The sequence below is a fragment of the Gadus chalcogrammus genome, chromosome 9, assembly GCF_026213295.1.
Source record: "Gadus chalcogrammus isolate NIFS_2021 chromosome 9, NIFS_Gcha_1.0, whole genome shotgun sequence".
Taxonomy (NCBI): domain Eukaryota; kingdom Metazoa; phylum Chordata; class Actinopteri; order Gadiformes; family Gadidae; genus Gadus; species Gadus chalcogrammus.
The window spans coordinates 16,725,715-16,742,456 of NC_079420.1; the positions used below are offsets into that span (position 1 = coordinate 16,725,715).

A 16,742-nucleotide genomic window follows, 5' to 3' on the forward strand; every position below is an offset into this window, starting at 1 on the left:
AGCTGTACGACACGGGTACAAGAAAGACGTTGCCCTTGCAGAAGGCCTAATAGGCAGCGTGGCCTCTCCAATGTAAGCAGAGATTCGCGCCCATTCTGAGACGCTGGAAATGTTATAGGCCCACTTACACATTTTGTGGTTGTACAAAAATTAAAAGCTGTGTATCAATCCTTTAAAACGACGTTCATAGAAAATGTATCCAGGCTATGTAAAAAAAAAAAAGGTGCCTCAACAATAAAAAAGGTCGCTCCATCAAGTCCACTGAGGAGTCAATATAACAGTATAATAAAGAAATCATAAATTCGATATTGTAGACAGAGCTGTGGCTTCTCCCAATCTCAATGGTCCTATTGAGGACATCAGATTACTCCTCGATAAATCAGAATGTCTGCAAAGAAAAAAGGGCTAAACATATGTTTAATTATCCAAAACTTTGTCGTTGGATGGATACACACACAAAGCCTATCTCAGGTCCGCAGTTTCACTCCGCCTCTCCCGTCGTATTCTCCGAGTACCCGTTGTAGTTTCAACAGTCGGCCATGTCTCGGTGCTGTTGCCTAACTCTCCCTTCTCCCGCTCCCTCTCCTCTCAGCCTGCCTTCCTCTCAGCCTCTGCTTCAGCCAACCCGAGCTGTGCCGAGCTGCTCCCTGCGGGATCAGAGCGCTCCCCCGCCGGGACCCTTCTCTCACATCCCCCTGCTGGGACGCGGCTACATTTCCAGCCAAGCACTGCCTGCTTTGGCTTTATTATGTGTGTCTGCGCCGCAGCCCCGCCAGCAGAGGCAAGCAGAGGAGGAGGGAGACTGGTAGCCAGAGTCAGGACAAAGAAAAAGCAGGGAGACAGAGGCTAGCGAAGGGTTAGACTCGTATAAATATTAGGTTATACTAATCCTGCGACTGCCGAGGGCTTAAGGACATATTTTATAAAGAAGTGAAGGCGAGCGGGGTAGAGAAAACGGCATTCCCCTCGGGTAGAGATGCAGGGAGAGATTGTTATGTCCATGCCACCAGACCACCACCACTAGTGAAGAATAGCCGGACGGGCCAGGAAGGATTGTTCGGGTTCGGGCGCCGTTTTCCAAGATCGTCGGAAGGGAAAAATACTGCAATAGTTGTAATAAACTGCTCCATAATCCTAGGCGAAACCGATAGAACGGCTGGAAGAGATCGCGTTCGCTGAACGCCTTGAAAACGAGTGTCGACTCAATCAACAAGACTGTCGCGTATTGCTCTCGCCGTGTTGTCATCTCGACCGTTCTGGTGTCCACGCATGGCTGTCAGCTCGTGCCCGACCGCCTGCTAAAACTCAGGACGGACGGGCCAGCGAAAGTCGCACGGATCCTCGGGCAAAGCGCTCGAGAACGTCAAGGAACAAAAGAGACCGACGGCGGAGCGGCACACGCTAGGAGGAAAGGACGAGAAGTTCCGTTTTCTACAGGTTGGTCGAGTCCGGCCGCAGACGAAGTGAACGTGTTGAAGAGCATACGCGAAAGCAGTTTCTGCGGGCTTTTTTTTGTGCAGGACTGTAAAGCACGCCGACTCAAGTTGCCGCATTGCAACAGGCACATTTTGCAAAGTGAAAAGCAAGACAAGATAACAACGCTTCACTGATTTGTATGTCCACCTGAAAAACACTGAACAACAAAGTGACTTTACAGTAGAAGTTTGAACCGCGAGATGTCGAGACGAAAACAGGCCAAACCGCGCTCCGTCAAAGGTAAGAGACATTTTCATAATAACACAGTGGGAAGAGAAACTCACAAGCGGCGAGAGAAGTGTGGCCAATGAGATTTCACGGGCAGCACTGGCGCGTTAGGTTGAACTGTCTCAAATAGTCATCTTGGGATCCAAAATGAATCCGTCGTGGTCTAAATCAAACCCAGCAGCAGGCACAGGGTAATTACAATTTCTTCCTATTACAATTGACATGCAAGAGTCATTTTACTGTCCACTAGTCAACTAATTGTTTGCAATTAGTCACCAGGTGTTGTGGTTTTAGCCTACTCTAGCCTAATGAATATGTTGGCCCCAAACTGTTGTCATAATTAATTCCGCTAATGAGCTCCTGCATGGGGAATGAATCGCAAATGTCATAAAAATGTCCAGTGCTACTTTTTTGGACGGGCTAGACAGTCTCCGGACAACTGTGCATGTTATCCTAGGGTCTATTACATTTGGCTTGCCTTCTTGCTTTTTTTCCACATCATCTCACATTAAATATATATGCAATCCATTGAAAGTAGAAACACATGAAAATACACTCGCTTATTAAAACAAATATTTTTTACTTAAGAGAGCCCAAGAGACTAAAGAATTCAGAATAATTTACATTTTCTGAAGAATTCCTATCTACTTTTTTGACTCAATAATTCCCCTTGATCGTAAAATACCTCACAGCATTGTATGACATGGCATGTGGTGGGCATGTGGTAGCCATGGCCTCTATTTTCTTTATGGGACCCAGATGGGCAGAGAGACGACGGGGTCATATGGTTCTAAACCACCATGTCCACCCCTCCCCCTCTAGTTATGAGTGCCCCCCACTGGGACTGGAGGCAAACAAAACAGCCTTTAACTAATAATCAAATGTGGGGAAAATACTTCACCTTTACAAGATACATTTGGAAGATTATTGAAAACATTTTCTTTCAGGACACATTTGAGGAGTAGTCGATTTTTTTGCACCTTTTATTTGTTTGCAGTAAGGGAGGGACAGGTAAACCATAGATAGTAACTCATTGTTATTTTTCTGTCAGCTATACCAGTTAAGTTTATTATTTTGGTGGGTAACGGAATGATGTGTGTGTGTGTGTGGAGTGTAATTGTGTCATTGGAGCTGGAAACTGGCTTTTGATGGAAAGGCAGAGTTTAATAAACACTAAAGCACACAAGCCGGTCGGGTCGACATGGGGACTAGTAGAGACTAGAGAGCAATAAAAATTGGAATCAATAATATGTGTGTGTTTTGTTATGAGTGCACTGCCGCTTTGTCCTCGATAAGAACCAAGGGTTAGTGTTTTTCTGTCACCGCTCGGAGTAACAACCCACCTTCATGTTACAGATCACAGCCATTTATTCTGGCATTTTGTAAATGCTGTGAATCCGTTTACAATCAGTAGGCGCAGATCTACGCAAAACCAATGCGTGCAAAACTAGTCTCCCGGATGCATGTTGAATGGGTAATGATTGAAGGGAAAATAACAGGAAAGAATAGTTCAATGAAGAACGATTACTGGACAGACCATAATATGACCACATTGTCCACATGCAAACTTGAATTGTGAGATGTCTCTCCTCTTTATTGTCAAAAGGAACCCTTACTTGACACTCCTTCACACAGAACAGAGAGAGGATGAAGGCCATGAACCAAGTTTATTGACATATTGTTGAGATAAAAACAGTTTGGGTTATTCATGATATCTTTTGGTATTTTACTGATAGGTATTTGCTCTCCTTTGGCTGTCAATTGATTACAAAATGGATATAAGGGGTGTTGCGTCCATCAACCTTTTTGCCATCATATTATATTTCTCCTGACAACTCTTTAATGATGTTTTTCACAGAGAACATGACATACATATCTCTTATAGATCACAGTAGTAAATAAGCTATAATTACCTTTCTTAAGGTTAAGACATGAGTAGGGGAGTGGACTGTGCAGCACATAGGCAAATGGATATTATTGTCAGTCTTTGTGCCCTGTTGCTGGGGTCCAGGTACCTGGAGGAGTGCTTGTGATCACAGCCTATATGGACCGCTGCGTCTACTCGTCTAACCGTGTGGGTGTCTGTCTGTGTGTGTGTGTGTGTGTGTTTGTGTTTGTACTGTCTGCTTGCAGCCCGTCTCAGTAGTCTGAATACCCAGGTCTTAGTTTTATGCAATCAGTGAGGTGAAGCGGAGCAGAGCCGAGACCAACACCCCTCTCTCTCCTCTCTTGTGCATATGTATGTAAGAGTGCCACACACAGATGACCTGCTCGACCGTGCATGTCTTCAATGTTGTTGTTTTTCTTTCATCGATGTGTGTGTGTGTGTGTGTGTGTGTACACACTGCTATCTCTTCTCCACACCTTGCCCCACTGACTGCTTGAGTGAGAGAGAGAGGGAGTGCGGGAAAGAGTGTGAGAGAGCGGGAGGGAGAGAGAGAGAGAGAGACTTCATGGAAATGATCTGTGTTTTCATGTTTCTATGTCTTTTCACCTGCTCACCCAACACTGGCTGCCAGGGTGGGTGGACACAAATGCCACATAGTCCCACACCATCGGACCTTTTTTTTTTTTTCTTTTTTTTTTTAACATGGTCCTGTTTCAGAGAAGATATCGACTTGGATTGGCTAGTTCAGTATCACAGTCTAACAAGCAAGGAACTAGAAGTATGCACTGTATTCAATGCTAATGTCTTTCTCCTTCTTGCCCCCCTGCACCGCTTTGCTTGTGGCTCCGATGCACTTATTTGAATAGTCTAGCCTTAACGGCGATTAGGCCTCGTTACCAGTGGGGGAACTCTGCTAATTGCAGTCACTTAATTGAACTCTAGATGGAGAGGGAGAGGGAGAGGGAGAAGGAGGGAGATCAAGCGAGAGAGAGAAGAGAGAGAGGGAGAGAGAGAGACTCCTTCTTATCTAAACATTATTTCAGTGGATTAATCCCTTTTTAATGTGCGTCTTTAGTGAGACGAGGCGACAGAGCACCCCTCCGTCCGCTTCGCCAGCTTTGCTTCGCTATCTCTCTTTCTCGCCTTCTTTCTGTTTCTTTCTCTGTCTCTCTATCCCGCTCTCTTACTCCCTACTCTTCGTTCCCGGCCCCTTGAGTCTCTCATGCATTATGTAGCAATGATTATTACTTAATTACACATTAATAAATCCGCTTCATTTGCAGGACATTAAGCGGGAGTTTGACGGCGAGTCAGATGAAGGGTGTGTGTGTGTGTGTGTGTGTGTGTGTGTGTGTGTGTGTGTGTGTGTGTGTGTGTGTGTGTGTGTGTGTGTGTGTGTGTGTGTGTGTGTGTGTGTGTGTGTGTGTGTGTGTGTGTGTGTGTGTGTGTGAACTCTAGTTCTTCAAAGATGTTTGACTATGGGTTGTTTACAATCTATGGAAACTTATGGAAAATGAAACCCCTTTACCTGGTGTATGTGTGTGTGTGGGGGGGGGGGGAAGTGAATGGGAGAATTTCCTTGTGATTGGGTGTCCCCCACACCCAGGGTAATAGTCAGTCATCTCTAGAACATTAATCTGAGATCTACACGGCTAATGGCATAATTTCCATCGATCTTCCCCTTCCTTTCTCCGGCACTCAGGCTCTCTCACACTCAATCGGTCATTGTTCCCCTCAATGAATTGTATGCTAGGTATGAGTTTTTCTCAATTCGGTTTGGTCTTCTAAGTAAGCGAACCTTAAATATACACTGAATATTTTTCAATTGCCTCATTGATGATTCCTAATTGTATTTATTTACTGTTAAGCTTTCAATTGTTTGTTGTTGAACATTATCTAACAACTACAGCAACTTCGATATATCTTTTTTTAATGTTTGAAAGTATTTAACAGCATGTCGACTAAGGAGTAGTTACAATTACAACAAAAGTGGATAATGTCTTTATTAAGCATGATTGAGCAAGTAGCACTTCGTTCAAGTATTTTCCTTATCATCTTTTGTTTTACTCCATTTTTGTTTTGTTTTTTTAAATTCAGTTAGTGTTTGGACAGTATCTCCTGGAATCATCCGTATGAAAATGTCCCCTGTGCCCACATCTGTGTGAGAGATTGTGTGCTGCATCCGCCTCCACATCTTTGTGTGTGTATAGAACATTTGACCCTCCCAACACTGATACATGGCACCACCACCACCACCTTCTCTTCTCCTTCACTCTTCAATTCTACTGCTCTCTCTTTAGCCTGTTCTCCCCCATCTGTCTTGGCTATTAGTGTACTTTATTGTCACCCTTTGGAAGAGCGACGCTTTGATTGTGCGCCCGACTTTATATATCCCCATCAGAGTGACTTACCATAGAGATGGTTCTATGAACATGATTGCCCCTTTATCACGGTGGTTGCTTGTTTGTTTACATGACTGTAAATATTGTATTGTCCACATTACTAGAGTCAACGTGCACAAGCCACACTATCCTCTGCTATTGGTTTTGCATTGAGGCTTGCCGACCCATTAAACGGTTTTCTCTGAGACTTCTATTACGTACTCCAATGATTCTCGGCAGGGGATGGATTGGAGTTTTCCATAGTTGTTTGTAAATGTATTTTTTTTTATTTATTTAGTTTTTTTGCTTTGTAATTGGCTCAAACAAGCTAATGTAATGGGTGGTCGGGGGAGGTCCAGCAGTACCAAGCACTTTACATTTAATGGGACTCATGTTGGCCTGTGCTTAATTAGAAAGAAATTACCAAGGCTCTTGGAAAATGGGAAGCAGGGACCCATAGAAGCGATTTGGATTTAGTGATAAAGTATAGCAGCATTCAACTACAGCTCCTCTGTATTTAAATAGGCATAGATACGTATTAGCAATCAAGCTGTGTTTCGCAAAATCCAAGAAAAATAGATCTATATGTAAACGTCCACACGAATGCAGTTTTGTGTAAAGGAGCGCTATGTTATTGGGATTTATGTTGAACTAAACCCACAAATTGTGTGTGGGTAGGTGGGTTCAGGTGACCCTCAGTTAACACGCACACACACCTGAATCGAGTTGTAACCTTAAACACTGCATGAAGCAGCGAAAGAATGCGATTGATGGGTCACCTCCTTGTGTACCAAGGCTGGGATACAAAATGTTTAGAACACAAGGGATTCATCTGACAGTCGTGTTCTTACACAAACAGGAAACGCAAGTCGGTTCATTGTTGAGGAATTATATGGAAAATGACCATGAATCAAGATGTAGCAAAAGGATGGATCATCCTTTTGTATCAAATGGTGCTTTAGGTATAGTGCCTTTCCATGTTTCTCATACCGGAATTGAAACCTTCCGTCTCAGGGAAAAGCTTCCAGTAAACTGTTCAGCTCAAATTTTAAGGTTAAGCACCAAAATAACAGCCTTGGTCAACATTAGTCTCTTGACTTGAATGTTTGGCAGTTCTATTTGAGCAGTCCAATGATTATCCGTACGGTTTACGCTCCAGACAAACTTGCTGTAAAAGGATGGCTAACAAAACCTCGATGATGATGAAGTTTGAAAACGAGTGCTTAGCAACGTTAAGTGAATCAGCAAGACTAAAACGTATAGTTACCCTGTTTAGCGCGAGGTGGAACTCAAGCACCCAAGTTACTTTTTACAACTTCAGGGTTATCATCTTTTCCATACTCGTCCTCTCGAATCAATTTTTTTCCCTTCCATTCGCGCCAGCTCTCCTGCCTGGCCGCATCCCTCCCCTTCTCTCCCTGGATGCTCGCCGGCTGACACCCCTCCAAACCCCCTCCTCCTATACTGTACATTAAACATTAGCGGCGGGGGCAATTAGCAGCGCCCCTCAGCACACCTGGTTGATGCATAATATATTTATTGGCCGCCCCTGTCTCCCACCTTCTCTGACACACACACACACACACACACACACACACACACACACACACACACACACACACACACACACACACACACACACACACACACACACACACACACACACACACACACACACACACACACACACACACACACACACACACACAGAGAGAGAGATATAGTCTCCACATTCCTCAATCCGTCTTTTGTTAGCTTTGTCTCTTTGGGTTTCCGATGCTCAACACTGCAGATGAAAGGGTGGCTTTGAGGAAAAAGGGAAATTGTGTGTGTGTGTGTGATTGCACATGCAGTCTGACCCCGTCCTCGACCTTTGGTTTCACTCCCCCCAGGCCCTGGCAAAGGTCACCAGGCTGGCCAAAATCTTCAGGCAATACTCTTCGAGGAAAAAGTTCTTCCCGCTACAAAGAGAATTCATTCAGCTCCCAAATTAACTTCTACATTTAAAAAATGTATGTTGTTTTTATGATTTAATGTTTTATACTTCAGCAGTCTGTTTAACATGCCATTGTTGTAATGCATGTTTCACAATTCTTACCAATTTGGTGTTAACTTATCATGGACACAATGCATTGCTGTGTTTTTGCTGCAACATGTTCTATCTTGGCTGCATAAAAGGTGCCGATGGCTCGTGTGGGCTTTAGCTCACACAGTTCCTGTCAATAGCATATGCAGGCCTCCAATTATACAATCAGAAGACTGCTCCCCTCTAGTAAGGTGAATTAAAGTAAACCCATTGAATGTTGTATTCTTCTTCGGGTTGTTGATCTGTCTGGTGGTCATGCCCTCGCACAGCCTTAAACAACACTGCATGTCTATAAACCTTGTCGCTTCAGAGAGCGTGTGTGTGTGTGTGTGTGTGTGTGTGTGTGTGTGTGTGTGTGTGTGTGTGTGTGTGTGTGTGTGTGTGTGTGTGTGTGTGTGTGTGTGTGTGTGTGTGTGTGTGTGTGTGTGTCATGTGTTATTTTAAAACCAGCCCATCCCCACCCCTCCACCCTCCTTGTCCGTCCACTCCTCCTGGTCCCCTCCCAGCCCGGGCAGCCCAGACAGTTGTGTTGCCTCTCTCAAAAGCATGGCCTCTCACACAGAACAAGCTGTTCGCATTGTGCTCATTTCTATGGGGCCCACTCTGCTGGCCCCTTGTGCCAGCCCCCTCTGCACCGACGGCTCTGGTGAACGCGAACGCCTTTAGTTGGTTCTTTTTCGACTCCTCTCTGTTCACTTCACAAGTTAAAAGGCAAAGGACCCCCTGCCGAGGCTGCCACAATGACGGTACGGTGGAGGCCCTTTGAGAAAAGGGAGGATCGAGAGAGAAAGAGAGAGTGAGTGGGGCAGAAGAGTGTGAGGGAAAGACTTAGAAAGAAATCCAAAAGGGAGAATAGGACAAAAACAAATAGTTAATTCTTACTGGTGTCTAGACTCTCTCGGACAAACCACTTGTCCAAGGTTCCTCTTGTCTGACATGTGTCGTGGATTATGTTTTATAAATGCATTATCAAGGAACCTCTCACAGCCTCCGCCATTGTTCTGAAAGCTCTTCTGAGAAATGTTTTGGATAGCTCATCTCTGTATATAATTTCACAATTGTGACTGTGGTACTGGTATTAGGGTTCTTCTCTTGTCCAATGTCCCCCAAACCGATGAAGAAGACATAGCAAAGGCCCAATAACCAAGACATCATGAGTAGTTACAGTATGAATATAAATCAGAGTATGGTGTTTTTCCCTCCGACGAACAAAATAAGGTGGGTGAGGTGGATCATTAGTTGTGTGTGTATTTGTGTGTGTGAGTGAGACAACCCAGACCAGTGTTAAAAATGCAGGAGGCTAGTCTGCTGAAAGGCCTGGAGCTTATGGACAGTCTTGGGACCAGCAGCACGGCATCTCCTCTAACCTCTCTCCCCCCCTGCCCCCCCCGACTCTACATTCTGAATCCTCACTAACACCCTTCCATCACAGTCCAACTTAGCACGATCCACAAGCATTGAAGTAATAAAATGCTCATTATTATAAACACAAGCGCACTGTTTGTGTAATGAATGATCAAATGCAGGAGAGGGGAGATGACCTAGAAATGGGTATCAACGATGTGTTGGTGGGTTCAGAAGCGTAAGCATACTGGGAATTGTTGACTTACCAAACATAGATGAATAACCTATGAACCATTAATGCATCATCATACCAACAATATATTTCTTAGTTTTATTCATATGACTTTATGGATATTACTGACATCCTGATGCGTTGTGCGTTGGTTCTTTGGTAATATAACGTGATGATGCTGAAGGACATAAGGAGGGACTTGCACCACAGTAAATGCCCACATATTATACAGTTCTTAAGTCAGCTGGGACATATCCTCCACCATAAACAAAAAAAGAAACCCCTACTAACCTACAAATCTGCCTTTGGTACATGGCTACTCGAGGGCTGTGTGGAAACCCTTTGACTATACCTCCAAAATATTATATATTTGTAATCGCGGCAAGTAAAGGCTTTCAATCTAGGCTGACTATGATCAAATGCTGTAAATGAACCAACTCTTTTTCATATGCAAAGATGTGAACTAGTATGTCTTTCTTACCCTGTAACCAAAATCTGTTGCTAAGCAATCCAAGCGCAAAAAAAGTCTGCGGCCTCACTGCTATATTTGTTGCCAGGTAACATGAAATGGGAAGTGTTAGAGACACAAGTGTATTTAGACAATTGCATACAAGTAAAGCCTTTTTCTTAGAACTCTTATCGAACACTGCAGTTATTATTATGGGTGGATGATACTTGGGTCTTGAAGCTTTGTGCTGTTAGCTGGGACAACCTCTCTTTACCCAGTGGGCCATTGATCTTGGGCTGCCTCTGTCTGGGTTTGGGATAAGACCCTGGATGACAAGTGAACTCTCACAAAACAAACACAACTACGCTGTCCACGCTGTCATCTAGGGACTAGAAACTGTGTGTGTGTGTGTGTGTGTGTGTGTGTGTGTGTGTGTGTGTGTGTGTGTGTGTGTGTGTGTGTGTGTGTGTGTGTGTGTGTGTGTGTGTGTGTGTGTGTGTGTGTGTGTGTGTGTGTGTTGTTACTCCCAAAAGAGAATGACAAAGTAAGTTAATCTGTCCCCCAGTAATTCATCATGACACAAAGCTCTCTCTCTCTCTCTCCCCCTAATCAAGTTTGTATCAAGCTAAATAATGCCTTGGTGTGAAATTGGAGTCTCCAGTTTAAAATCACTCCCAAGCCTGTACTAAAAGAGAAGGCAATCACGCCCCACCACCAGCCAAAAGTCTGCTAGTTGGCTTTCACTATGAACATTTAAGTGTGTGTGTGTGTGTGTGTGTGTGTGTGTGTGTGTGTGTGTGTGTGTGTGTGTGTGTGTGTGTGTGTGTGTGTGTGTGTGTGTGTGTGTGTGTGTATGTGTGTGTGTGTGTGTGTGTGTGTGTGTGTGTGTGTGTACACCTTTTAATGACACATACAAGAAATGTCTTCCTCTCTGCTTTTAGCTGCTTTAAGTGAACTCCTGGTGCCGTGTGTGTGTGTGTGTGTGTGTGTGTGTGTGTGTGTGTGTGTGTGTGTGTGTGTGTGTGTGTGTGTGTGTGTGTGTGTGTGTGTGTGTGTGTGTGTGTGTGTGTGTGTGTGTGTGTGTGTGTGTGTGTGTGTGTTAAGCATGCGCGCCCCAGTCTGTAGCGGTGAGTGCAGGGTGCTGGGGGAACTTTTAGTTCAGTTATTTCTGGAACCTTCCCCAGAGTGGAGCCACTCCAGAGGAATGCTTTTCTTCCGCTTTCACTTTCACTCTCTCTCCTTTTTATCTGGTGGGGCGCTCACCGATTTAGTATTTTTTTTATGGCAGGCCTACCTCCTCTCTCTGCGCTCTCATCTTACCTCTCCTCACTTCACAACAGGTACCGCCCTATCCTCTCTTCTCCCGGTGTTTGTCATGTGAGGAGTGGCAAACGCGCATAAACACAGTATGCTTGTGTTTGTGCGTTGCTCGTAGTTACCTTTTTGGAGTCATTTGCCGCCATTTTTTTGCACTTGGTTCTTCTTGTTAAGCAGCAGAGCCGTGGATGGATGGGGAGAGATGCTGCCATCCAGGTGAGGGAGCTTGCGAATCACTGAAATTATGTCTTTGGAGTGAACATTAATGAGTTCCCTTAAACACAGAGTTCATGAGTACAGAACACGCCTGCAACAATGCTCAGTTAAGAAAGTGTATTGACACTGTGCGTGGACATCTTGACCTGTCCCCTGATGTACGAACCCCCCTTTTAGAACCTGCTCCAATGGATTGTATAGGATCCAATCGTTGCCGGAGACCAAAATACCTTTCATTTACGATCATTCATGGCCGTTCCAAGCAACCGGTTGGGCCACCGTCGCACAACAAATGTGTGGTGTTGACTTCACAGGGCCTCTAGTCTGTGGAGGCTTTCTTAAGCATGAAGAATTAGATCCAGACAGGAACTGAGCTGGCTGGAGACGGTCGCATCAATCAGGATCTCACTATTGAGTGATGTGGAAAAGAGAAGAGATTGAAAATAAATAGAACAGATGATTCTCTGGATATAGTCTGGCACAGGAGGTATAGTATAGGGGGGGGGGAGCGATGTAGAGACGGGGGCCCAGGAAGATATGGAGAGGGTTGAGAAGCGTTGACTGAGATAAAGGCGTGTGGAGGGAGGTCAGCTCTCTCTGCGCTTTCCCTTTTGGCAATGAGAAAGGGAGAAGCTGAAGGGAGGAGAGAGAGAGTGAGAGAGAGAGGGAGAGAGACGGAGAGAGAGATCGGGGAAGCGATGGAGCGATGGAGCTTGTCCGCCAGGCTCTACGGCCGCTGTTGATGTTCTTCCTCCCGCTGCCATCCGTCTAAGCCCTCTGCTTCTTCTGTCCCCTACACACCCCTACACACACACACACACACACACACACACACACACACACACACACACACACACACACACACACACACACACACACACACACACACACACACACACACACACACACACACACTTTTTCTAGTCCCTAGACAAGCATTGTGCTTTTGGCCAGTGGCTTTGTGCTGTGTATGTGTGTGTGAGCGTGCATGTTTGTTTGTGGAATTTTAAGGCTGTTTTGTTCAGAAGCCAGGCCGACAGAGAGCACGGTTTTTCCTGCTGATAAAAGTATTTGGTTAATCAGCTTCTGTCCCTGTCCCCTGACTATACATACATATACATATATTTATGTGTGTGTGTGTGTGTGTGTGGACAGCCCATTGAAGTTAGGGAACCCCCATGGGGTGGGCTGTGGGTAGAGATTGGCATCAGCTCTTAGCCAGTCGTGCCGCAGTGGCGTTCCTGAGGGACAGGGAGGGCAGCCAATAAGAGACTCCCTCTGGAAATATATGGAAGTGAGGGATTTTTGGTGTGTTTGTTGAATTTGAGAGAATTGAATTAAATTGGCAGACAGCAGAGTAAGTAGAAGCGTAGAAGTAATTTTTTACAAAACACGTTTGTTGAAGATATTAATAAAGAGCACTTGTGTTTTGGACATTTGCGCTCTCTTTGTCCAGCTCCAGCTGTCAATCGTGCGGCCTGTACAGGACTAATAGCCGGCCTATCACATGCTGCCCTGCCTATGTCCCGCCTTCTTGTGCCATCCTGCCAGTGCAGGATTGGACACAGTGACCCGCTCATCGAAGGGAATCTAGGAATGGCAGCACTCAAAGCCCACTCGGGACTAGGTGTGTGTGTGTGTGTGTGTGTGTGTGTGTGTGTGTGTGTGTGTGTGTGTGTGTGTGTGTGTGTGTGTGTGTGTGTGTGTGTGTGTGTGTGTGTGTGTGTGTGTGTGTGTGTGTGTGTGTGTGTGTGAAAACATGAGGTATGAGATGGAGAAGGGTGCTAGATGGACATTTATTTTTTATAGCAAACTATATCAATGAGAGAATTTTTTTTTTTTTTGAAATGCAGGGTATTAGTAAGGGCCTGCATTGCCACGTTGTCTCCTCCCACTCTCTGCAAAATGCATTCTCTGCAGCACAGAACAATCCAAAATGTGGATGTATGGACTGGAATGGGAGGTTGATTTAAGGTATTCTATTTTACATGGAACATTTCTCAAAGTGTCTACGGTGAAAAAAACATTGGTTTCTTGTGAAAACCACTAGTGAAAATATATGAAATATATTATTATCAACATCTTTGAGGTGATTTAATTTGAAACTTTATTCATTTTTTGGTAAAGTTCTTGGTAAAGTCAGGTTGTCCATAGCTGTTTACCAAGTTAGCTAGATGCGCACATCCTTAATGGGAAAATAATGAAATAAGGTTCATATAAAGTGATTCATCAGATAAAAATGCACATTACGCTTGATGCCACAACTTTTATGTCAAACAGCACTATCAATTAAATTAATTAAAACAATGATGTCCAGGTTCGTTTTTTGTTGACATTAAACCAAATATAATTGAATGAATATGACATTAAGTTTATTAAGCGGATTGTGTTTATTAAGCTTACAATCATTGCATTCAACCATGACGATGCAACCGATAATTTCAAGAATGATGCGAGTACATCAAATTGGTCAAATAAGCAAACTGCTTATTAGTGCATACATGTGTCCCTATTAGGGAGCTTTTTGTAGATCCACTGTGTTTGTGGTGAGGCTTTGTATGTTTGTTGTGTAGTAGCGAAATGTTCAGTGTAACGGTTAAGCAGCCATTGTACTCTTTATTATTATTTTTTTATTGTACAGTATATCTTTTTTATGGCCGATAAGCATTCATGCGTGTGCGTGCACAAGGGATAATGTTGTATGCTGTTTATTGTGTGCACCAAAGCATGCCCCATGCTGCTAGAGATGCTCCACACACACACACACACACACACACACACACACACACACACACACACACACACACACACACACACACACACACACACACACACACACACACACACACACACACACACACACACACTGTCTTTTTCTCTTTATTCCTTTTTCTTCTCTTTCCCAAACATAACTCTCTCTCACACACAATTCACAGGCACATATACACAGTAATAGTGTCCATAGGGAGAGGGGCAGAGCCTTTTGTCAAGGACTTAATTAGATGGCTAGTACACACACACACACACACACACACACACACACACACACACACACACACACACACACACACACACACACACACACACACACACACACACACACACACACACACACACACACACACACACACACACACACACAACATCAAGGTGGTTCCAGAAATTGTTGTGTGTGTGTTGATTACTTTAGTTAACAAGCAGGTATTTTGTACATGTTTACTTTTGGTGTGTTTGTGACTGAGAGAGAAGAAAGCAACATTGTGGCAGAAAGATTGCGTAACAACATTTTGACACTACTAATCTTTCAGCTAACAAATTATAATACAAAGGAATATCTGTAATCTAGGAATACATTATGCTAAATAGACTGGGAGGCAGAGTGTGTGTATGTGCACATCCATGTAGGTGTGTGTGCAGGTGCTCCCATGAGACTGGTTTCTTCTCAACTTTTAAATAGACTAAGGCGCGAAGCAGACGCTTAGAAATAGAACACATGACCTGTAATATAAAGGGAAGGATGTTAAAGAATGTATGAATGATTGAAGGTAAAGTTGTCCTCACAGAATCCAATGGAGATTAAGAATAAGGGAATAAGAATATTATGGTGTTTATCGTGTGTGACGTGTCACATTATGTCCTTGGACACACACACACACACACACACACACACACACACACACACACACACACACACACACACACACACACACACACACACACACACACACACACACACACACACACACACTCTGTTGTATCCAGGGTTCACAGTAGCGGTGTGTGTCTCCCGGGCAGGGGGGTGATGAGAGAGAGCGAGCGAGAGGATGTGGGAATCTAAATAAAGCTATGTGTGCTTGGCTAATGAAACACAGTGTATTCCCCACACTCTGATCTCCCAGTGGTCTCATCAGGGGTGGAATCGGAAGGTGGAACGGGGCTGTTGTAAATGGCGAGTTCTACTAGTTGACTATGGAACTAGCTATACATTTTACAAATCTGCCCAACCAACTATGAATGCATGGAAACATTGTCTGTCTCTTTGGAGATCTGCCTTTTCAATCAAACCAGGTTTCTCCTTTAAACTTTTAGGTGGTTGTATCACATTTTTATTCTTACATTCTCTTCTCAACATGTGTGTCTGTGTGTGTGTTTGTGTGAAAGCGACTTGTATTGTGTGTGTTCTCTGGTGAGTACACACCTATCTTACAGTTGTGGCGTCACATCAGTTGTTGGGCTCGAGCTTGATTTGAACCTCACTGATCGATAGAAAAGTATCTAGTTTCTCTGGAATATATGTGTATTTAGTGAATAATATATGGTTTTATAGATTAATTAAAGGGTCGGATGGATCATATATTCCATGATTGAATGAATAGGAGGTAGTAATTGTGTCCCCATACGTCTGAAGCAATTGCTAAGGGCAAAGGGGGATAAACCCCTTGGAAAATGATTTGTCACCTGTGATAAGTGTGTGAAGACACAGAGGAGCTGGGCGTTAACACATTGTGAGATAGGGATACCACTTTAGTAAGGACTTAAACCTATACATTAGTTACATTCAAGGCAAGGTCAAGCAGTCCCCCAATCTGTCTGGCACTCAACACGTATCATTATTCTCTCAAATTGATATATAATACTGCCAAATGTTATAAACAGAAACGCCAGCTTAACTGTTCGAGTTCAGGTTAAGATAGATCGCTATTGAGTCTTAGGTGGATTTAGCCGCAGAAAGGAGCCTGGCAGCCGATATTAATGACAAGCTATTACTCGACCACAGAGCTGTTTGTCCTGGATGTGATTGGTGACGCCTGATTGAACATTTATCAAATTTGTCTGACTTGTTCTTACTCTGGGCCGGTCTGCTGTACGGTTCAGCTGGATTTATGAATGAAACAGAACATATATATGAGGTGTGCTGGCCCAGAGGTAGAGTTCCTCTTCTTTTTGTTTTGCTTCCAAGTTCACCTCCAGGCCATTCTTATACAACATAAGTTATTAAACATAGACTTATGGTAACATGTACTGGAAGAGTGAGAGCAGAGATGGGACTTTAACAGTGGGAAACAGGAGAGCACGTGTGTGTGCGTGTGCGTGTGCGTGTGCGTGCGTGCGTGCGTGCGCGGGCA

The 16,742-nt window shown here is 44.1% G+C and overlaps 1 protein-coding gene across 1 annotated transcript in view; it reads left to right on the top strand.

Annotated features, from left to right (window-relative positions):
• The first annotated feature begins 573 nt into the window (after nt 1-573).
• Nucleotides 574-16,742, top strand: part of znf423 (zinc finger protein 423) — a 157,846-nt gene continuing 141,677 nt past the window's right edge. The window contains exon 1 of the mRNA XM_056598080.1: nt 574-1,716. Coding sequence (XP_056454055.1) covers nt 1,677-1,716 — 40 coding nt within the window. The 5' untranslated portion in view covers nt 574-1,676. The remainder of the gene's footprint in view (nt 1,717-16,742) is intronic.